Raw genomic sequence first — 25,111 nt, 5'->3', positions numbered from 1 at the left:
GGTGGGATCCAGGGGAGCCGGTGAGAAGCCAACAGAATGCAGGGCCCACGCTGGGAATGATCAAGGAGAACGAGCAGGGTGTTTGTTTCAGCACCAGATGTCTTGTTCTTTGTCTTTTATTTCAGTTTGTTTTTCCGTACACCCACGGTGATATGATCAGAATGGTCCGTTTTTTTTTTTTTTTATCTTGTTGATTTACCGTTGATGTGTCTACAGTCGTCGAACATGCGCTCTTTATCCCACAATGCAACACTGTTGTACTGTATACCCGGCTCGCATATTTTTTTGCCGCTCCCATAAATTGATTGAAGCAGCGCTGGCCTGGCCGCTGCCGAGTTGGTCGGCTAAACCGTCCTCACAACCAGTCCAGGGATCAGATCCGACCAGTGTTGAGCCACACCAGGGCAACGCATCGCATATACTCAGCCACAAACTGAATCAAAGCAACCCGGATTACCCCAATGCTTTGGGAATGATGACATTCCCAAAGCATGATGACAAGAAAATAAATTTGAGATTTACTGGGATGAAATAGTGTGTGTTTATGAATGTGATTATGCGCTTGTCTCGCATAATTGACTCAAGATAGCAGAATGGTTCAGTTCATATATTTTTATGAAGTCTGGCTCAGCAGGCAACCCGAAAACCAATTAAAAAAGTGTTAAATTTTTCACACTTTGCATGCCTTGTACAATGATACCCTAGTTCATTCCTGTGTTTTCATGTGGTAGAACAATCCAAGGTCCTAATCGAGAGGAGGGAGGCAGCCTAGTATGAAAAAAGCCTTCAGCTATATTGCCCCTTTGTACTTGGAACTTGCTTCAGGGAGACCTCAAAATGACAAACTTGTTCCCTTCAATGTTTTTAAAGCCTTCATTAAGGACCTAGGTTGGCCCTGAATAGCCCGTTAATGCTTTGAGTATTGCAGCACTTGGTGAGGCTCTTTGGATCTAATGTTGTAGTATCCCATTCGTTGCCTGTCCCACGGCTAACCTAGCGGCAGTTCACTGGCTAGACCTCCACGTCTATTTGATGTCCTGGGACTGTCTCACTGAGTTCATGTGGGTCTTTGTGCTTCCACAGCGATGAGAGACGGGACATCCGGCCAGTGTGAGGTTCCCAGGGACCCTCGCTACCCAGACTGCCCTGGCAAGGTGGATGTAAGTAACCATCACTTTATTTCCCTCATGGTGCAACGTCAGCCAATTATGGAAGGTTAAATGACTCTATATATATATATATATATATATTTTTTTTTTTTTTGTATGTTTTGTTGTGTGTGTGTGTGTGTATGTGTGTTTGTGTGTGTGTGTGTGTGTTTGTGTGTGTCTGTGTGTGTGTGTGTGTGTGTGTGTGTGTGTGTGTGTGTGTGTGTGTGTGTGTCTGTCCGTGTTTGTGTTTTCTTGTGTGTGTGTGTGTGTGTGTGTGTGTGTGTGTGTGTGTGTGTGTGTGTGTGTGTGTGTGTGTGTGTGTGTGTGTGTGTGTGTGTGTGTGTGTGTGTGTGTGCGTTTGTGTTTTCCTGTGTGTGTTTGTGTTTTCTTGTGTGTGTGTGTGTGTGTGTGTGTGTGTGTGTGTGTGTGTGTGTGTGTGTGTGTGTGTGTGTGTGTGTGTGTGTGTGTGTGTGTGTGTGTGTGTGTATGTGCGTGAGTGCGTGTGTGCGTGTTTGTGTTTTCTTGTGTGTGTTTTCTTGTGTGTGTGTGTGTGTGTGTGTGTGTGTGTGTGTGTGTGTGTGTGTGTGTGTGTGTGTGTGTGTGTGTGTGTGTGTGTGTGTGTGTGTGTGTGTGTGTGCAGTGGATGCGGGCCCGCTGGACCTCAGACCCGTGCTATGCCTTCTACGGCGTGGACGGCTCCGACTGCTCCTTCCTGATCTACCTGAGTGAGGTGGAGTGGTTCTGCCCCCCACTGGCCTGGAGGAACCAGAGCAACATCCCCCCCACCCAGCACACATCGCCAGCCAGGACAGCCCCAAGACAGGTGAGCAAGGGGTGACACACACCACACGTCACGCACATCACACACACGGACAGACACACACACACTCATACTCAAACTCACTCTCACGCACGCAGATGTATGCAGATGGGTATAAACATGCATGTATTAGCAGTCACACTCACACACCCTGATAAGCATAGAAAAACGATATAAAAACGCATTTAGCATTATAAAACAAAAAAAGATTATGATTATGCTTAATAATTCAGTCTTTAACTGTCAATCTGTTTAATCGTTTAGCTAGCCGCTTGAAGATGAATAATAGGACATTTCTGTTTGATTAACTACCGTTCAAACAACCATCATGGACTGTTTCCCTGCAACTCTTTATTTGTATACCACCCAAAAAACCAAGCTAAAAAACATAAAAAACATGTCAATATCAAGGAATATCTAGGAATGAATATATCATACGTTCCTAGATATATACAGAGATAAATTAATGAATACAACGAAAACTAAATTATAGTTTTCTTACCGGATGCCCCTTTGGCTAATCCATTGAATCCAAAATAATTAATTAAATAAACGACGCACTCAGTTCAGCTGAGGTCTGGCGCCACAACGAGTCGAGAGGGGAGAATGCGCAGTCCGTCTCCATGACAACATGCTATTTGACCCCCCTCCAAACCCGCTGACCCCCCCAAATCGCCCCTTCTAATTAACACATAACTGAACCCGCTCATTATGGTCCCCTGGTACACTCTCTACGATTGCAGGAGACTGTAAACACGGTCACGCTGGAAACACAGTGGGCTCTCATGTCTTCTAACACATACACACACAGACATACACACACACACACACACATAAACATGCACGCGCATATAGCCATGAACACATGTAAGGACAGACACATAGAATCCCATGCACACAAACACAAACGCACATACGCACATGCTGGCATGCACACACAATTGCATTCGCAGACACGTAGATACATGCACACATGTTAGGACAAACACACACACCACACACACACACAAATACACACCCACAAACGCACACCGACACACATACAAATACAAGCTAACACACACGCACATATATGCGAGGAAACACACACAAATGTAGAAACACACACACACACACACACACACACACTTTAATAGGCCCTACTGCCTTATCTCTGTGTATCTTTGCCGTCCCATGTACTCACAGAGAAGAGGAACCCCGGGATGCAATCAATTGGGCATCGTCTAAACAAGTCTGCTGTTGTTATTCATTACCACCGTTTGACTTCAAGATTTCAACTGTGCTCACACACACACACGCAAACACACACACGCAACCACAACTCTGAGGAGTTCTGCTTGTTTTTACTTTACTATGTTAGTTGGTGGTCTGCATTTTTTTTCCAATTAAGGAAGTGCATCGGTGAGGGATCTCATCTTCTCGCCCGGTCAGCTCTTTGTGCCGCTAGTTTGTGAACACAAAGCAAACACGGGACCTATAAATAGTGCCGTGGAAGCCAATGCTTGTGCCTTGCCTCTCTCGCTCTTTTCCCTGTTTGTTTTTTAAGCATTCAGCAGCAGACAGTGTGTGCCCTACTTGTACACCACTGTGGGCTGGCGTTCATTCTCACGTCTCCCTCGATAATCCTCTTAGTTCAGTAGAATAGTGTTGTTGTGTTGACTTTGTGGTTTTATTTCTCTTTTGTATTGTTTGTCTGTCATTTTATAAATGCGCCGTTTGGATAACCTGCCAGTTGTTAAACAAGCCGGTCGGCTAAAGCTATGTTGTATACTGTGCTCACCCTGTGTACTGGCACACCTACATAAATGTGCACTTTCCCTGTAAACCAAACCGTGAGTTCCGATATTGCAGTGGGTTTGTTTTGCTGTGGTTGTTGTGGTTGTTGTTTCTCTGTGGCGCTCGGTACTCGAGACCTCTCTTTCGAGGTCTAGCATGCGTGTTAATTCTTCAACCGGGGTGTGAGCCTTCAGAGTGGAAACCCTGTATAATCTGATTAAGACAGCCCTCTGTTTAGCCTTGAACATGTTTCTTCTTGTCCTCAACCTCGATTTCTTCACCTTCTCTCTACCCACCACTGTCCCCACCCACACCATCTTACCCCATTTACCCCTTCCCACCCCACCCCACTATACCGAATCCCAACCCTACACACCCCACCCCACCCTACCCCATCCCACCCCACTCCACCATACCCCACCCCACCCCACTCCACCATACCCCATCCCACCCTACCCAACCCCAACATACCCCCACCCCACCCTACCCAACCCCAACATACCCCCACCCCACCCTACCCCCCCCCCACCCTACCCCAACCCCACCATACCCCCCCCCACCCTACCCCAACCCACTATACCGCACCCCACCATACCCCATCCCATCCTACCCCTTCCCTTCCAAACGTTGGCCCACCCCACCCTACCCCGCCCTGTCCTACCCTCCCCCACCCCGGGATGGAGCAGGCTGCGTTCCGCACGGACCTGTCGGTGCTGCTGGAGCAGGTGGGGGGGGGGAAGGAGTCGCTGAGCTTCATGAAGCAGCGGATGCGCCGGCTGGCCCAGCAGTGGGGCAGCGCGGCCCTGCGGCTGGACAGCACCCTGCAGCACCGCTGGAGGGACCAGAGGAAGGTACCTGTCACGGGGCGCTGGGGATGTGTGGGGGTGTGTGTGTGTCTGTGTGTGTGTGTGTATATGTGTGTATTGGGGTGTGCGGCCCCTCAGGTCACGAGGCACAACTCTTGAAGTGTGTATGTGTATATGTGTGTGTGTGTGTGTGTGTGTGTGTGTGTGTGTGTCTGTGTGTGTGTGTGTGTGTGTGTGTGTGTGTGTGTGTGTGTGTGTGTGTGTGTGTGTGTGTGTGTGTGTGTGTGTGTGTGTGTGTGTGTGTGTGTGTGTGTGTGTGTGTATGTGAGAGAGATTCCTTCAGAGTTTGTTTGGCAATCTGTGGAAAAGCAGTGTAACACAGTCAGGTCTTGTAAAGACTATCAAAGGTAAACGTGATAAAAGAGATGTTTTGTTAACTCATTCGATGGTTTTACTGTAGAACATCGATTGCTTGATGGCAAAAAAAGCGGCGGACTCAATCTTGAATGCATATATATTTAACTGATATCATATATTTAACCGTGATCAGGCCTGAGGCTAAGCCCACCACACAGGGAGATAAGGTGTCTTCTGCGTTGTGCTCATTTCTTCTTCGGTGCAAGTTGAGCTCATTTCAACTGCGTTACAGATTCATACAATGCTTTCCCTGACGGTTAGGCGGCAAGCTAAGATGGAGATAGGGGGAAAAAGCTGATTTCTACTCGGTATCGGGATCAACATGCAGGCAGATCACTTCATCAACCAATCAAATCCATCCGTAGGCGATAACTGTCAGAACAGGCTATCCCTTGCACGGAGAACCTGAGTGAGCGAGTGATTGTAATATAGCACTCAAAGATGTGAAGAAGAGAGGGAGGTGACAAATGAGATGGGAAAAGTGATGAAAGATAGAGCCATGGGAATGATGAATTTCTCAATATGGGTTGATGACTAGAAATGCTTCTAATCGTAGAATGATACATTGGAATAGTAATATGAAAAGCATTATTAGTGTCCAGCATGATTAATCATTGTGATAAGTCATAATCCGTGATCCAGAACAAAACGATGAGATGTCATGTGTGGCTTATGTGGAGGAATCAGTAGGAATTATATGTAATATTATACAATTAGATATTGAGGCTGCATCCAATCATAGCCCAGACTTCCAGGATACCAATTAAGTACTCTTTCACTCCAACTGTTTTTGCTTGTTATTTCTCTCCATGATGGCACCCATTGCCCTACCACCCCAGGGAGGTATCCCTCTTTCTTGGTTCCTTCTCTGGGCTTCTTCTCTGATAATTCAGGGTGTTTTTCCTTGCCCGTTTGAGAGTTTAAGGCGAGGTGGGGTGTCTTGTAGTGTGGCCTCTGAGGCTATTTGAGACTGAATCTGTGAAAGAAAGATATACGTATAAAAAAAGACTTGACTTGACTTTACCCTCCAAACGCTGGGGTTCTCATCCTAGGCGTCGGGATGCTATAGATAGGGTTTTACACGGACTGGATCGCATTGGATTCATGGATTATAAATGTCAGTAGAAAGGCCAATATTGTTTTGCTGATACAGCTACTAAAAGCTACATAAAAAGGCTTACTGACAGCCCGAATGAGAAAAGGCTGTCTACCAAGTAAATTTCTTCCTTGGTAGTGCATTCATGTATCACTGCCGTGTTGAACAGATTAAAGGTGTTGGAATATGGTTGCTGACACCGTTGCGTAACAGTGTCTGAGTGATCTCAGCCCAAACAGCCCAATTCCTGCAGACAACCCAACTGATGGCAACACTTATGGAAAGAAAGCTAGAAAACAATGATAGTTGTAGTATTTCTATTTTAATTTTATCATCCTCAGCCAGTCCTTAAATTAGGTCAGTGTAAGCAGTGACACACAGCAAAGCAGAATATTATTTGAAGCTGGGTTGGCAATTTATTTCAGAATCTTATTTTGTCCTATTTTTGGAAATGCTATTAAAACCCAACAGCAATAAGTCAAATGCTCTGACAAAAGGAAAAGAGAAATCTGGTTTTGGTGGCTGTTGAATGCCTGTAATCACCCTGTGCAATCATTTAATTCAGCCTGAATTAACTGATTGCATGGCCTACCTAAAGCTAGTGATCCTGTCCCGTGTTTTGGGGGAGTGGATTTGAAGGGAGGCAAAAATGAGACTTTTTCTTTCACGACCCTAGCCACCTTTAATGATTACCCAAACCTGAACCCTAACCCTAAAAATAATATTTAGTTGGAACTATTCTAACCCTAACCCTAACCCCACAATGTGTTTGTGATCATTCCTGTTATTTTTGACTAAAATGTTTCTAAAATGTAGAATCAGCCTTTTAGAACACTTACTAGCTTGAGATATTGGTTGTCATTTTAAATGCGTTAGGATAAATATTCAATTCTGAATCTAGGCTATAGTGTCTAATAAGAAAAGTGAGAAATTGTGGAAATGGTTCGAGCATTGTGTCTGAGAATAGGCTTTTGACAGACCAAATTGATTTTGATCTCCTGGGTCACATTTCTCTTGATGAAATGGGAGGGTCTTATTTCGTTTTTTAGCTTTAATTTACTTGACTCTCCAAAGATCTTAACTTATTTTTAGAAAGCCAAGACCAGGAAGCTGTCAGCCATGCTTGCTACAGAATCTCAATGATTTATGCCAGAAAAAAAACAAATTTATTAACAGTGTATAGAATTAGCAATTAGCGGTGTGGTTGCAGATTGTACCTGAAAACCCCCGCCACCCCTCCTTTTCCATTGACTTTGGTTGCAGTATTCTGGCCTAAGTTTCTCAGACTTGTTCCGTGTGGTTGTGCTGATGTGTGGGGCTCCATCTGGCTAATGGTTGATTTTGATGTCCTCATCCGAGAGAGAGAGTTTAGCTTCTCATACGCATAGAAAATACTGTGGTGTATGGCACATTCCATGTAAAACATTGCTCATTATAGCGCTCCTACAAGGCAACGGTACCAAGAGAAGTACCGCAAATAATTTGTAGACATGGAGATAAAGCCCCCCTCCTTCCTACAACTTTTAGCCCAATCTTTTTTTTGCCCACTCTGGGTGACTGTAAAAACATGGTGATGCAACATGGAAGATGACCTGCTTCATATGTAGATGTAAATGTCTCATTCTAAGCTTATTTAAACACAATTTATTACGTATTTACTTCATTTTATGGGATAATACACTAACTATTAAGTTATGCACACTAAGGGCCCTATCTTGCATCCGGCGCAATTGACTTAATCACTGGCGCATGTGTCATTGCTAGTTTGCAACTGGCGCAGAGCGTTCTTTTCCCTCCACCGCCATGCGTCGGTTAATTAGGGAATGATCTTGCGCCCCAAGGGCCGGCTGGGCGAAAGGAGGAGGCGTGTTCTGGTGCAAACGTTCCCTGGTGCTATTTTGCAGTTTCAGAAACCACTTGCGCCACAAACCAGGAAATACCTGGTTTAAAGTCAGTGGTGCGTTGTTCAGATGCTATTTTAAGGGCGCATGCATAATGTTGCTTGTGCACCTCGCGCATACACTTTGCTTCTCTCATCTACCTAGCCACACATTCTTGGTAAATTATTTGGGAAAGAACAGCTGATACAGCAGTATTAAGTTGTACTTTTAAATCAATGCATCTGCAAACACCGTACAGCAAACACATATTTTCTTGACACAGACATCGTGTACATGCCCATAACCTTCAGGATTGATGAGTATTTGATCGTGAGAAAACATCGTTTTAATGCGAGTGAGTGTTAAAAAGAATGGATGAATATGGGCGCGCGTGTGTGTATGTGTAACACACACACGCGCGTCTGTGTGTGCGTCCATCTGTTTAAACACACGCAAACTAAACACGTAATGCATAATACAGTCCATGGCAATGTATATTAACAGGGGGACACATGCATATTAGGAACACAAGTCGATAACGATAATGCATACAATACTGATAAGAAACGATGTTTATAATGTATTGCTTACATCATTAAATATCATTAAATAGAACCACATTAAATAGGACTCAGTATTTATAGTTGTGGAAGAAAACCTTATTCCATGTGTGAATTAGGCCATATTATTTTGCCATATACTGAGCCATTTGAAGTTTCAAATTCATGTGCATCTGTCTCATCGGAGTCTGCAGACCCGCTGTCAAAATATCAACTTGTCAGATTCAAATGCGCTCATGGCTCTTAAAGGGGATGGGAGCTGGCACTCTCATTGGTTTATTGCACGTTACGCCCAAACCACACCTATGGGTAATTAGGCTACTTCAGACCAACCCTTTTTAGATATGCGCCGGTTGCAAGAGTCATTTTTCGCGCCAGTAAACTAGCGACATCAACGTAGAATCGCCCACAAAGCTACTTGCGCCGTTAAAGACCGTTAAAATAGGGCCCTAAACCTTTAAGTGTAGGATTAAAAAACGCCGGCTCAAGAGTATTTATAACACTTTAATGACTTCAAACTTGGAGGTGGGGTTGTTCTGTTGCGATAAGTGCTTTGAAATGACGGATGTCCAGTGTTGTGTGCAAGACATCCATTTCAGGGTGTGTGATGAAACTACCCTACGTGCTCTGCCAGACACATCTTCCTCTCCGCCAGATGCTTCTCTGATTTGAAGGGTCCTCTTGGGGTGGTCACAGACCTTTCATCACCAATAATGATGACGTGTCTAGTATGTATGTGTGTGTGGTAGAGTGTGTACTCTTGTTGATGTTCAAGCTGTGTACTCATGTCTATGTTTGTGCCTCTTGAGATGGATCAAGCTGCGTTTGAGGTCAAGGATTCTCACCCTTCAATGGAGATGGTCATTATATCTTCTTCAGTCTGGATGTCGGGCCTGGCTTCATTTCCAGCGTGCCGCCTTGTCTTGTTGTTGCTTTTTGCCATGACCCATGGGGCGAAGAATAAACTGTCCCAGGAGTGGTTACCACCATAACCAACGCGGCTCTTTAGAATCAGGAACTTAGTGCAAAAAACGAGGTCAGATCAAAAATGATGTCCTATCGACATGAAAATGATTTTGTGAAATATTTGAAAACACCCGTATTCTCCCTGTTTAGTGGGGAGAATATTCTCCCTCCTCTCGCTCTCTCTTGCTTTGGAAAAGTATATTCAGGGAAAGATGTTCGCAATGGCAATGTGTGTAGAATCGTTGTCTTAATACGATTGGTTTGATACCTGGAACACGCACAGCAACATCACTTTCTCCTCCATTCTGCTCCCATTGGTGTCTGTCCATCCCGTCACACACAGAATCTTCAATTAAAAGTTTAACATATTAAGTTGAGCAAAAGTCAACCAAATGTACCCAAAGTTTAGCCCTATGGGTTGAGCTGACTATTTTTCAACTACATTGGTGATTGAATATTGACTGATGTTCACTTTGTAAAGGTCATCGTTGTGCTCATTGAAGAGAGAACAGGATATTAAAATCATTGTCGAGTTGGTCGACTTGTCGTGAACCCGGTTTAAGTAGAAATAACTGTTTAGTAAATAAAAAATGCATCATCTAATTTGAAACAGCATTTGTTTTTCCTTTGTAGTAGTCTCAGACCCGCTTCCACCCTCCGCTTAAACTCCAAGGCTGAAAATGAGCCCCACTCCGGGCCTGGCCCGGTTCCCTTCACACAAAGTTAAGGTTAAGAGTCCGCAGCCATGGAAGAACCCCCCCCGCCGTGTTGTGTTTTGCCCGTGATGGCGGCTCTCTCGCGGAAAACAAAGACGTTAACCGGGAGTGTGCCAGGGCAGTTTGAGGCGCACTCTCTATTTGTATCTCCGCTTTTCAAAGCGCTTCCGCAAACGACGACAAAATCCCCCGTAGCAGGTCGTAGCAGGCTGTGGTAGCAGGCTGGCCCCCCGCCGATAAAGAGAGAGCAACGATAAAGGCGTGTGGTTTGTTTATTTTCGTTTTATTGTTTCCCTTGAAACATATAAAGTCGAAATAGCATCAAGTCAAAGGAAAAAGTCAGAGTGAAAAGGATGTGGACTGACGGTTATTGAAAAGATAAAATACGAAACATCCCAAGGCTTAATCTATCCCTCAGCCTTTGTATTGTTGTGGAGGTTGCTTGTCAACGTACACGGACACACGCACGCACGCACGCACGCACGCACGCACGCACGCACGCACGCACGCACGCACGCACACACAGAAACACTCCTACAAACACACAGACGCACACATACATTAAAAAACGCAAACAGTCAGTAGGTTTATATGCACAGCTTAAACCGATTAAAGCCTAAGTTTGACCATGCTCCTCAATCGGACTACTGCAATTGTCCGAGTATACATGGCGGTGAGAAAATCGATTAATTGGCCGAAGCATTTCATGCCCCGGTATGATAGGTGGCGCTGTACCCATTTCAACTAATTGAACCACCGGCTGACCTCTTTACGTCACTAGCAACAACTAAACTCGGCGGCATTCCAGAAAGTTCTTTTCAGTAGACAGCTGTAAGTTCACTTCGGGTCCATGTATTTCTCCGATGCTCCATTGCTCCGACCTCTCGGTCGTAGGCGTACTCCTCCGGCGGCGGCGGTGCAGCTCCTCCGGGACTCCGCACACGGCAACAATTCCTTTCTCCTCCATGCCGTGTTCCTATCTGGACTTCAGAGAGTCAAAGCCAAAGTTCCTTTCCCCCAATTCCATCTCCACCATGGCCGAGATAACCCCCACTAAGAGTCTTTACTTGTTGCTGAGGTACAAGAGAGTCGGAGAACCCAACGCAGTCTAAGATTCATAATTTCAGAGAATATCCCCGTCAGTTCGGCCGCGGCGCAATGATTGAAGATCTTAAACACGTCGGCAGAAAAAACTTTTATTTTGACAGATGTGCCTGAAGTTACTACTTTACAACCTCATTCATGACTAACATTTAGAAAAACATGTACTTTTAATTCAGCCTTGGGTGAAATTAAAGTGTTACACCTTTCCTGCTGTCGGCTCCCAGGCTGTAGTCGAGGAGCACAGGAAAGACATTCCCTCCAGGACCGATGTTCTCTCGGGGGTAACACCCGTCACTTTGACAAGCAGTGGGTCTGCTTATAGGTCGGAATGAGGCGGCCACCGATTATTGACAGGCTGGGTACTTTATTCGTAGTTCCACTAACTTAACAGTACACGTTTGCACAGACACAACCAGACTCGTTCAGTCACTAAACTGACAGAGGCTACTGCTCGGTCTCCTCGCTCGTCCACTCACTCACTGAGGTCAACACACATTGCCATTCTGGCGCACACACATACGCTACTCTTGTAACAGAAGCGTAGTGTGTAGTGAATCCATGTTGATGACGAAACACTTCTTCGCCGTTTCTCGTTTTCCACTGGTGACTACAACACGAGTATCGTCTCCTTATACTTCCCGCTCACGGCCCCGGGAAAAGATCTCGAGCATGCGCCGAACGCAAAATCCGTTTCTAATCGAATTGAACGTATACAGGCACGCTTAATGCGACTATCAATCGAATAATCGAGGGGTCTTAATCCGACTGTGAGTAACCCGATTCGATTCGATTTTAGTCTGACTAAGGTGTATACATGCATCTTATTAATCCAATCATAGTCAGACTAAGCCAATAATTCGATTTTCTTGAGTGTCGTGTAAACGCACGGAAACACACACGTAAACTCTCGCTCATTCATTGTATTTTTGAAAGGATACTTGTGAACACACATACACACACACTTGCACACTAGCCCGGCACCCACACAAACATGTATACAAGTCAAGTAAAGTCAAGTGATTTGTGTTCAAGTAGTTTTTCATCTCTCTACAACCAGCCCTTGAAGACATTAATACCAGTCTCTAGGGAAGGGAGTGACCTAGATGAAGGCAGGGAACACAAGCTGAGGCCACCACGAGGAAGGCAATGAAAATACTCTCCACAGCCAATGTTGCCCTAACCTGCTGAACGGTCCTATTGCTGCTGTCTATACCCTGCAGTCTGTTGTGGTGAGTGTGTACTAGGACATCGATTGGTTACTAGCCTCTCTCGCTCAACCTCCCTACCTTGCCTTGAATCTCTTAATTTCTCCCTCTCTCTCTCTCTCTCTCTCTCTCTCTCTCTCTCTCTCTCTCTCTCTCTCTCTCTCTCTCTCTCTCTCTCTCTCTCTCTCTCTCTCTCTCTCTCTTTATTAAGCCCAATCATTAAATGATACATACTATCTCAACTAAACCATTTCTAGTCTTGAAGCTGCTTTCAAGTTAACTAAGTCTAATCGTATATTGCACATTTACCATACGTAGTGTATCGCGTGAAGATTATAATTTCTGACAGTACGTATAGGGGTTAACATGTTCCAACCTCCTATCAAAACAAAATGTCATCATGGTTAGCAGATGCTAACATAATCTGCAGAGAAACAGAAAGAACAAAATCATGGATAGGAGGGACAGAGGTGAAATAGTGGAGTAGTAGGAGGAGGAGAGAGGTGGAGGAGGCGCAGCTAAGGGTGGCGTAAGCAGGTGAGGTTGAGGGCGTGGTAAGGAGAAAGATGGCACTGCCAGCTTGTGTTGTTGTTGCTGACACCCCCGGTGACTTTGAGACAGCTGTGACCTTCAGATCCACACAAACACACACACACACACACACCACACACACACACACACACACACACACACACACACACACACACACACACACCACACAGAGACACACCACATACACAATAGCTCACAGACACACTGACCACACACACACACACAAACACACGCACGCACACACACACACACACACACACACTATCATTCACAGACACACACCCACAAACCCCCATACACACACACACACACACACACACACACACACACACACACACACACACACACACACACACACACACACACACACACACACACACTCACACACACACACACACACACACACACACACACACACACACACACACAGAATCTCTCACTCTCACATACAGACCTCACACCCAGCATCTTTCTCCCTCTTTCACAACACACACACACACACAACACTTTCATATGCACAAGCAGACACCCAGAAGCACAGAGCTCCTTTTGTGAAGAAGCACCCATTAACATTCTGCTGTGGCCGGGCATCAGATGGGAGATGAAGTGCTATCACAAACTGAAGAGTCACTGCTGCTCTACTGGAATGCACACGTGCATGACCTCACACACACAAGCACGCACATACTCACACACACAACCACAAACTATCTCCCGCACACACACATACACACTAACACCATCTATCTCAAACACACATACACACATACACACACACCCACACACAAACAAACAAACAAACAAACTCACTCACTCACTCACTCAAACGACTGCACTCATTCGCTAACACACACACCCTCTCTCTCCCTCTCTCTCTCGCACACACACAAACACACACACAAACCATCTCTCATTCATACACACACAAACACACACACACACACCATCTCTCTCAGGTTACAGTAAAATCCCTTATTTGTTAATTTAATGAGGAGTTTCCTACCATCTCCCTGTGCTTGTAGTCCCTGGTCGAGCGCTCACACAAACGAAACGTACACATTCCCTTACAATCTCAGCAGCTCTTCCTTTAAACTGGCTCATCTGGAGATACACCAAGTGATGGACCCAATAGGTGGGTTTCACGTGGGCAGGAAGTGAAGTAGCTTGAGGAACTGTCAAGTGCCAACTGACAACATGCCTATGTTTTGTGTACCATACGGCTGCTCCAATCGTTCTAACCGAGAAAAGGAAAAGGGGTTTTAGTACCAAAGATTGTCGTTCACAAAGGTGAGAAATGTAAAAAGCTCACAGAACAACGCCGTAAAAAGTGGATTTTTAACCTACGTCTGCAGTCGGGAGGAGCAGAGTCTGTTTATTCCCGTGTCACAACCTACCTGTGTGAATGTGGCTTTTCCACCTTGTTGCAGCTCAAGCCAAAGCAGAGAAACAGACTGGACACTGAGCATGATCTGAGGGTAGCTCTGTCTACTGTCCTCCCAGACTTTGAAACTCTCATTAAGAATAAACCACATGCCCAACTGTCTCACTGACTTCCCCAAATTACAGGTTAGGTGAACAGATCTTGTTTGGTAGATCTTTAATTATTTTTGATATTTATTTTTTGTTATACTTTTTTTCCAGGCAGTTGTAATGGTCCTCCTAAGTTCCTTATTATTTCTGAATAGGCCTACATAGAAGTGAAATATATAATTTTGTGGCCATAATTACTTGGTGCACTTTTGATTATTTTATTCACTTGTCATGGAACTCCTCCACCTTGTTTTGTTTTGTGGGTCTTTATTTTGTGCAATTTGATATTCACTTTTGTCTGCATACTGTTGCATGGTCCTCCTCAGGTTCTTCTGAATGTGCTTTGAATGCAGAGATAGAAGTCAAATATCTCATTTTGTTGGTCTCCATTTTGTTACTTCATGTTTGATACTTATTTCATTCACTTCTGTACACAGTTGTCATGGTTCTCTGGTGCTCTGAAATGCACTTTGCTCAATAAAAAAGAGTATACATGTTAAAGACTTGAGTTTTCAAAGCCTTTAAAAAAATACATTTGCTTGGTTTGAAGGACTATAAAAGTGGGTCGCGACTTAATGACCATGGGAAAATGTGGGTCCCAGAGTGAGACCAGTTGAGAACCCCTGCTGTATAGAATGATGTCTGAAGGACCAGATAATTAGTGATGTCCACAGCCTTGATTGTCGGCAAATCCTTAGGTTCTACCGAAAACTCACTCTTCTTTATAAGATACGGATCACGGCCAACATATTTACTAATTAATTGTTTGTATCTTTGTCTAGAAACGGGCTCTAAATCCTTACAATACGGACTCTCTGTAGCGGTTTCCTCCATAGACGTACTCGGCTACTTCCTGACCTCCATTTGAAATCGCGCCCCTTTCGCGCGCCATCATAATCACGTGACTGAAACCCACATATAGGCCCTATTCCACAGGTAGGAAATATTCACGTTTGGCCTTGCCTGTGTGTTGGTATGTTGAGTGTACAAGTGGAACGGTCTGAAGAGTCTGTACGTGAGTAATTGCAATGTGGCCCGACCAATTGTCCTTTTCATTTTGTTTCTAAGTGTGATTCTTGTGGACGATTCGACTCGCTTGAAATTCTCTCATCGATTCAGCACCACCAGCATAATAACAGTCGTAGGACAAGCCACAAATTATAAATATGATCTCAGGTAGGAAATATTCACAGACACAAGGCACTGACTTAGCCGTTCACGTGGTATTGTTGACCAATCGCAGGGAGCCGCCTATTGGGGGGCATACGGGAAAGTTTGACTATTTCAACCGAACAACATGAGAACACTGTGGGGACAGAAGCCCACTGCGTATGATTTTGTGTCGCAAAAAAAAACTGTCAGTTCCAGACACAGGTCTGGGTTGAGCGTGTGGTTTCACACCCTCCAGTGAGTGTGTTTGGTGAGATTGATCCGAGCTGCTCGTCTGTCTCTGAGCTGGCACTCCTTTGGCTCTGCCCCTCCCCGGAGGGAGTGAGCAGACAGGAGGGGCGAGATCATACTCCTTGTCCCGTGGGTACCAATGGGCACATACGGGCGCACGCACGCACACACACACAAACACTCTTAGAAACACACACACACATACTGCCGTTTGGGATTTGTGAACTGTGTACATGTGTGTGTGTGTGTGTGCGTGTGTGTGTGTGTGTGTGTGTGTGTGTGTGTGTGTGTGTGTGTGTGTGTGTGTGTGTGTGTGTGTGTGTGTGTGTGTGTGTGTGTGTGTGTGTGTGTGTGTGTGTGTGTGTGCGTGCGTGCGTGCGTGTGTGTGTGTGTGTGTGATTTGTGGGCTTCTGACACTGCGCGTGCTTGTGTGTCTGTTTGACGGTCTCTACTGGGACCTGGCTTGCCGTGAGATAGCACTTTTCTGTGAAGGCCTCAGCGTCGAGCTCATCCTTCAAAACGCCACCCTGCTGTCGTCAGGGTGGCTGGGAGCCGGCCGCTCCTCTTTGTTGTGTCAGCGCGGGGCTGTGCTTCAACCTTTCAGACTGCACATGGTCCAGGTGGAGGCAGCAGGCAGACTCTCTGGTGGGCGGGCACTGCTCCTTGTTTTGATCACTTGACACTTTTCAAAAAGCCTTATTCTACCGGTGGTGATTTCACAAGGTTTTCTGTGTTGAAATTTTTTCCTCTTGTTGAAGATTCAACCCCCAACATTTATTAAACGTAGAGGTGAAGGACACGAAGAGTGCGGATTTGGGGTAATTTTGTGTAAGAAGATGCAAGGAAGGAATAGAAGCGTGTTGTTTTTAACGAATCACGGTGCATGTAGCGTGGCTCTACTGCTCATTTCCTCTAGAATTATTCTGAGCAACATTCACAAAACATAAATTCTGCTTCGACAAGATCGAGGCCGTCTCTTATTTATTGCAGGTTCAATACAGGTCTAGCCATCCTCAACAATCTGCAGAGATTAATCCTTTGTTTTTGTGACTGTATCTGTACTAATTGAGTGTTACCAACTCGTCATTCTCGCTACTTTATATTCATCTGTACATCAGAGATGGACGTTCCAGCTCTTGGAAACAATAGTTCCATCAACCCAGTATCTCAAGCGAACAATAAGTCGGAATGATAAGTCAGAAGAGCAAGGCAGGTGTGATTTATTTTGATCTGATTCCACCGTCACCATGGAGACCCCACATATCATGTCTGCTTCAGTCTGGATTCAGAACCAACTGGCAGGAACCAGTGAGAGACATCAGCTGGTGTCCGGGTGACTGGAACACATAACAGAACCTTTAATTTTGTACCACCATTTGCACACATCAATGCCCAGGCTCGGGCAAGGAGTGTGTTGCTTTTGTTGCTGCAGGAGAGACTTTGAACGTGGGCAATACAAATGGAGACAAAGAAAGCCATTTAAAGCTAGAAATAATTATTACAGCACTTACTTTGCACTCTTTGAAGACCCAATTCACAACTATCAGGCTGTCACAAGTTGATTTAAAAAAATATCAACTCACTTTTCTCTCCCTTTGTCTCTATCTGTCTCTGTCTAGTCCTCCCTCTCTCTATCTTTGTCTTGTCCTCTCTCTCTCTCTCTCTCTCTCTCTCTCTCTCTCTCTCTCTCTCTCTCTCTCTCTCTCTCTCTCTCTCTCTGTCTAGCACTCTCTCGCTCCCTCTCTCTCTCTCTCTCTCTCTCTCTCTCTCTCTCTCTCTCTCTCTCTCTCTCTCTCTCTCTCTCTCTCTCTCTCTCTCTCTCTCTCTCTCTCTCTCTGTCTAGCTCTATCTCTGTCTAGCACTCTCTCGCTCCCTCTCTCTCTCTCGCTCACTCTCTCTCTCTCTCTCTCTCTCTCTCTCTCTCTCTCTCTCTCTCTCTCTCTCTCTCTCTCTCTCTCTCTCTCTCTCTCCTCTCTCTCTCTCTCTCTCTCTCTCTCTCTCTCTCTCTCTCTCTCTCTCTCTCTCTCTCTCTCTCTCTGCATGGCTGTGTTTGCCACATCTGATAATGCGTTGCTTTAGCACAGTGTCTCTTCTGTTGTGCCTCTTCGTGAGGCGGCCATGATTGTGTGGCACGTCTTCCAGCACAACGTGCCAAACCTGCAGAACAAATAGAGAGCTGGTCACACACTCCCGTCCGCCATCTGCCACCGCCCCAACTGTAATTATATTTCACTTATCTGCTTTCTTTTTTCCCCAGAATAAACCAAAAGTTAATAGAGCCCGCTTATTAAATCAGAAGGACTTTTCATGCCAGTCTGAATAACTCTCCCACACCAGGGAAGCGTGTATGGAAGAGTGTGCCTTCTGCTGTACTGTACTTCTGCTTCATCAATGCAAAGGATCTCACCGCTCTGTTTATGAAAGCACAGATTTAATGATGGCCTCCTGAAATGATATGGAATATTTTAATATTAACGATCATGCAATGGGCTCGGCTTTAAAAGACCACTTTTCTCCCTTTCATATCTCCCCCTTTGCCACTCCAGAGCAATCCTCTCCAGGACCGCACAGTGTGTGTGTGTCGTGATGTCAGAAAATGTGTGTGTGTGTGTGTGTGTGTGTGTGTGTGTGTGTGTGTGTGTGTGTGTGTGTGTGTGTGTGTGTGTGTGTGTGTGTGTGTGTGTGTGTGTGTGTGTGTGTGTGTGTGTGTGTGTGGACTCTGAAAGAGGTCCCCTTTATCAAGAGGTTTGTGTGTGTGTGTGTGTGTGTGTGTGTGTGTGTGTGTGTGTGTGTGTGTGTGTGTGTGTGTGTGTGTGTGTGTGTGTGTGTGTTGTGTGTGTGTGTGTGTGTGTGTGTGTGTGTGTGTGTGTGTGTGTGTGTGTGTGTGTGTGTGTGTGTGTGTGTGTGTGTGTGTGTGTGTGTGTGCTTAGAGTTGGGTAATCTAGCAGCATTACTAGACGGTGACTCTTTGCTGATGGAAGTCAGTGGAGGCGACACAGAGAGTAGCTCCTCGAGCAAGGCTTTCATGATTCTCCACAGAGCCCACAGACCTACAGGATATAGGATTTATTCAAACACACGCCCACCACACAAACACACACCAAACCAACACACACCTAACAAACAAGCACACACACACATGTGCAAAAAGACAAACAAACACACACACACAACACACACAAATCCAACACACACACACACACACACACACACTCGTCCACACACACACACACACACTTACACACATGTGCTAACACACACAAACCTAGCACACAAACACACACACACAAGTGCAAAAACAAACACAAACAGTGGACCGGGCAACTGTCCATTTTTCAGTTTTGTCTGAGAGAAAACAATGAGAAATGATTTGATAATAACCCATCAAAAGGCAATTTTCTCGCAGCATAATACAGTATGAGAGCTGTGCAAGGAGGTGGGCCAGCAGTGCAGCAGTGAGTTTAGACCTATGGCCGCGATGATGGAGTAGTTAGAAACAATTCAAAATTCTGCATACATTTTTCGAGTCCGTTTGGGATGGATTATTATTTTAATCATCACTCATGTAAATAAGCAGATTCTAAAAATGTAATCCAACATTTTAATGATAAAGGGCATAATGAGGTGATGGTAAAAGTCCTTTATATTTCACTAGTGGCACTACAGATAACTTCACACGGACCCATTCAACTTCCACTGCTGTGTTGGGCAGAAGGAACCTGACCTAGGTATTTCAGCATGGGACAGGGTCAAGCTGTGATGCTCTACCGTACTACGCAGTGGAAAGCTGCATTGTCATGTGTTTACACTGTTCCTGTCAGTAGCATATGCCTGCACAAGGATGTCATAGTAAAGGATGAGTTTAATTGGTTTATGTTTTTTGAACTGAAGTGTGAAACCACTAATTGAGGTGTTTCGAAGTGTCGAATATGCATGTTTGGACAGCATTAAACACACACACACCCACACACACACACACACACACACACTCACAGACACACAGACACAAACACACACACACACACACACACACACACACACACACACACACACACACACACACACACACACACTCACAGACACACAGACACAAACACACACACAGTCACTCTCTAACTTTTAGAGAGCGAAAAAAAAAGAAAAAGGTATGCCATGCAAAACACTATGTTGACACCAAGCCACTGAATGATACTAGAGAGAGAGTGAGTGCAAAGATCGTCATGAGATTCTCAAGCTGATTTTTCACAGCTTGAATTTTTCCCATACTCATTAACTCAACTCATAAACTCAATTGAAACGGATCGCTTTAAAGTTGGTGTTTTGACAGACAGCATGATAGACAGTAAATACACATTTCCACACATATGTTGATAAATATTGCGTGAGACAAAGGCCCAATCCCATTTCTACCCCTTACCCCTTCCCCTTACCCCTCCCCCTTTTTTTGAAGGGGTAAGGGGAAGGGGTAGAAATGATCACCATCTGTCCTTGAGACAGATGGTGATCAGCCATCAAGTTCCTTATACAGAAACCTTCTGCACCTGTGGGACATTACTGTTACAGCAGATCAGTTTTTGCATTTCGAGACGTAGCTCACTAGGCTATAAACAATGAATCTAGTCAGTGAGTGTGTATGATGCCTGGCTACATGTCAGTCGTGGCAGGTGTAGTAATTCTTAATGCATCTTTATCCTTTCTTAGAGTGACAAACTGCTCTCTAGAAGTCCTTTTCTTCTACACCTGATTGAGGCAACAAAATATACCCAAAACCATTGCCGTATGAAATAATCAAGCTTGATGATATCCATAATAAATATGCAACATCTGTTCTGTTGAATAAACATGATCAGTCCCTTCAGGATGATCTCGTGATTGTTGCGGCCGAAGAGGCTTGATTTCGCAGCAGCATTTCTCCAAAACTATGGTGAAATATGCAATGATTTGTGTGTGCATGTGTGCGTGTGTGTGTGTGTGTGTGTTTTTCTTGCAATAAAGTTGCACTAATGAGTTATCAAAAAAAGTGTACAGTCAGTGCCGCCGCTCCCATAACGCGCACTACGCGCTGCGCGTAGGGCCCCAAGTCCTGAGGGGCCCCCCAAAAAAAAAAAAAAAAATTAAAAATTAAAAATTAAAAATTAAATTCTTACTTCTGGTTTTAAGTTTGTATTTATGGATACAAACTTAAAACCAAGGCAGAGGGGGGGGGGGGGGGCTCCAAGGCAGAGGGGGGGCCCATGGCAAAAAAATATATATATATTGAATTATCCACCAGCCCAGTGTTAGGAGCCGCACATGACCCCCCCCCCCCCCCCCCCCCCGTCAACAATTCCCCCCCCCCCAGGGGGCTGGTAGGGGGAATTCGGGGGGGGGGGGGGGGGGGCCATAAAGGAGTTATGCTTAGGGTCCCAAAATAGCTAGCAGCGGCACTGTGTACAGTATATATATATATATATATACATATATATATAAACTACCCAGACAGTTACACCTGTCTTTTACAACAAAACCAAAAAAACCTTGACGTGATGTCAGAAAAGCCTTCCCTTGTGTGGAGAGCTGCCTTGCTGCTCATTTCACCACGCCAGACTGGGACACTTTGTTTAATGGGGACAGACTAATTGTTTCAAGTGTTCCTATTTCGCTTAAGGCACTGCTGTGAGACTGGAATTTGCCATATGCTGCTGATGCGTTCTTTGTCGAAGTTGTGTATAAAGGACAATTTTATATTTCATGTTATAAAGCAGTGTTGTGTTTGTGTTTCCATGGGATTCTGGAATTCAAGCCTGTAATGTTGTTTCTTTAATTATAACGAAAACGAAAATACATTAAAAAGAAAGTAGACATTTATTTTGTCGAACCATGACACCATCATACCCTTTCGTACTGAAACATGAGTTTTGGGATTTGTTTCACCCCTACTATATATGCATACATTAAAAGTAATTGAGACGTTTGTAGACATGCCTGCTTGTTCATAACTATAAAGGAGGGGTGGGTTGGGTTTATGACAGTACGTTCTATGTGGGGAAGTGTGATTAGTGAAGCACGAGCAATAGTGTGATTGTATATGCAAACTAATATGCAAGCTTGCTTAATATTGCAGGGTTTGGTTGATGTTTCCTGATTTGACACGTTGTGAAATACTGGAGGGCCTGCATGATGTGTATTTCGTATCTTTATTTTTATAATTAAAAACCTATATTTATAAAATGTAGAACTGCTCTGCACACAATGTTTCTAACTAGGCTGTGCGGCTGTGTTCTGAGGCTGATCCAATTTGAATAGCTTTCTTGTTCCCATTCTTTCTGGTTGCAGATTTTTATTGTTCCCAGCCTGACTTGTAAGTTGCATTGGATAGGAAGCGGTCTGCTACCAGGAATGAATGTAATGAACGTGCCCCGGTGTTTCTCCGCTCAGATCCTGGTCCACGTGGGCTTCCTGACGGAGGAGTCCGGAGACGTGTTCAGCCCTAAGGTCCTGAAGGGCGGGCCCCTGGGGGAGATGGTCCAGTGGGCGGACATCTTGACTGCCCTCCACGTGCTGGGCCACAACCTGAAGATCTCCATGTCCGTCAAAGAGCTGCACGGGTGAGTCATGCTAACATCGAGCTATCGCTAACGCCATGCTACTGCACATCCTGCTCGAAAATTTGTGCCAACACCTCACGGATTCGGCGCGCAGGATGAATTTAACAGATTATTTTTCAGTTGCTGTTCAAAAAGCCTGTTTAATATTTTGGAATCGTTGTTTATTTTGCCTATTGCGAGCTGTCTCTGGGTTTAAGGGATATTGCCATAATACCTTCCTTTTCGTTCGCCTGGTTTTTCGAAATTGCTTTGTTCATTGTTGGTCCTTGTTCATTCCGAGTGTGAAATGTAATCATTGTTTCAAACTAGCTTCCTCTTTTTCCTGAGCGGAATTGAAAACCTATTGTTCAAGAGTCGACAGTAATAGCACCTCCTCCAGTAATTGTATGCTGGGACGGCTACAAATGAATGATAGCTTTTGACATTTCCGCTCCCTTAAAGTGTCAATGTGATTCCTGGAATTCCGACAAGGAAAGAAATGTGTTGCATGTAAATGTCATCATTCAAGTTGCTTTAACTAACCCCATTTATTTAGTATGGATAGTATTAAGGAAGAATTTAAATTGCAGAACTTGGCAACTCATGATGTCCCTGCAAGGGAGAGAGATTACAATATCGGCTTTGCTCCTGAACCATTTAAAATATGTAAGAGAACTGTATTCTCCCCTTACAATCTCTCCAGTTAGCCCATAGATTAGGCGTAAGGCCATTGACGCAGCGTATTGACTCAAACCAGCCTTGTCCGTGGTCACGTCAATGTAGCGCTGTCGTGTCAGGGCTGGTTAGCCTCCCCCGTGTCAGCGAGCCATACCTTTCTGCTGACGGATAGCACCATAACACGCCATATACTCTGACAGCGATGCAAACGCAAGCGCAACACAGTGCTTGAGCAAGTGCAAAAACATACCCAAACGCACATACACACAGGTTGGTATAAATCTGCCCTGACGGGGGGGGGGAGCACTGCCTGGGCGCCCCCCAGGGTCATTCTGTCTAGTCCAGGAGATATCTACTGCACAGCCAAGACAGTGTTAATCAAACAGGTTGTCAGGTTTGCCCTGAGCCAAACCCTTTGAGATGAAAGCTTCTCTGTAGTGCAGCCGGCCGAGAATGAATAAGAGAGTGGAAGGACGTTTTTATGATAATGGATGCCTGATTTAATGAAAAGATATTTAAATGCACACTTAAAATTATATCATGCCAATTTAATATCGATCCTTGCATTTAAAAACGACACCTGAAATCACAGACTGCTCTCTTTAGACTCCCCCAAGGGCTCTCTTTGATGTTGTTTGTCATTGGGTTGACAATGGAACATTAATCGGTTGTGCGATATGTTTCTATATATCGTCCTGTCCCTATGGCCCATCTCACAGCGCCCTGCCTGGGACAACAGCCTGGTGTCTTATTGACTACCCACTCCGGGACATCTCTCTCTGTAGAAATATAAAGGCGAGAATTGAATTGATTAATGACAAAGAAAATGCTCTTTCTTTGCACATCATGTCTTCATGATTAGACGCTAACGTTGTCTTCTCCGAAAGAATCAGAAGGAATTAAAACAAGACTGCCTTTTCTTTCTTTTGTCTACGACAGAGAGGAACAACTTTAATTGCCTATTGTTTTATTGTCGTCGTTCTGTTTTCATTCTGCTGCGTTCTCGTCACCTGGGCCTGTTTTGTCACCGCTTTTATTGAAATCGCGTCTCATATGTATTTTTATTGTTTTACATGTGACTGTCAGTACAATTTCCTTTAACGCTTTGTTTTGGTTTGAAGAAAAATGTGTCTTTGCGTTGAATTTTCATTTATTTTGGAGTATAGACAAAAGAAAAAATAAACAACATCCAAGTCTAAATCGGCTCATACAGAGTCAGGCACAGCCAACCAGAAGAGAAAATCTCTCTCTCTCTCACATTTCACCCACTAAAAGCTTATGAAAGGCGATGGGGTTACTTGCAAAAACAACGTTTGAACCATAACTCATACCAACAGCACCGTGGCAGCATTCATCAGTTCAGAACCTTCCTCAGCAGTCCTAGACCAAGACAGAACTCAGGCCTCAGTTGTTGGCCAAGTTGAGTACACTGGATTGACCAGGATAAATCATTTATTAGTGTCTTGTTGAGACATAAAAAGAGAGATTGTTGTTTGCTCCAAGCAGTACTGATTTGAATTCAATCCACGAGAGAAATGATTTTTGCCAATGAATAGTCATGAAATAGAAAGGTCTAGAATTGTCATGGCCAACCATTCAACGAAATCAAAGGAAAGGCTCTTGATGGACCTCCTCCATCTTTATACTAGATCTGCTGACGTATAAGAGGGCCGGTGAATGTCCATGGCACTCGCGGGTCACCCCACCTCACCTCACACCTCACAAACAAAGCAAACAAACCCCGACCACAAAGTGTTCCGACGTCCCTTTTGAAAAGCGGTGGATTTTTAAAAGTGTCTTTTATTGATTTTTAGTTTGGCACCAACACGAGGACAGTAGACAACGGCCGCTTCTCACGAGCCCGCCGCAGTCAAAATCATTTCTCGT

The 25,111-nt window shown here is 44.7% G+C and overlaps 1 protein-coding gene across 1 annotated transcript in view; it reads left to right on the top strand.

Moving 5' to 3' along the window:
* LOC130379964 (alpha-1,6-mannosylglycoprotein 6-beta-N-acetylglucosaminyltransferase B) overlaps nt 1-25,111 on the top strand; it is a 140,613-nt gene that overhangs the window by 55,572 nt on the left and 59,930 nt on the right. The window contains exons 5-8 of the mRNA XM_056587127.1: nt 1,084-1,160; nt 1,792-1,974; nt 4,434-4,598; nt 22,398-22,567. Coding sequence (XP_056443102.1) covers nt 1,084-1,160; nt 1,792-1,974; nt 4,434-4,598; nt 22,398-22,567 — 595 coding nt within the window. The remainder of the gene's footprint in view (nt 1-1,083; nt 1,161-1,791; nt 1,975-4,433; nt 4,599-22,397; nt 22,568-25,111) is intronic.

Source organism: Gadus chalcogrammus, chromosome 3 (genome assembly GCF_026213295.1).
Source record: "Gadus chalcogrammus isolate NIFS_2021 chromosome 3, NIFS_Gcha_1.0, whole genome shotgun sequence".
NCBI lineage: Eukaryota > Metazoa > Chordata > Actinopteri > Gadiformes > Gadidae > Gadus > Gadus chalcogrammus.
Note: the sequence above shows the minus strand (reverse complement) of the source record. Positions and strands in the feature narration are given on the sequence as shown.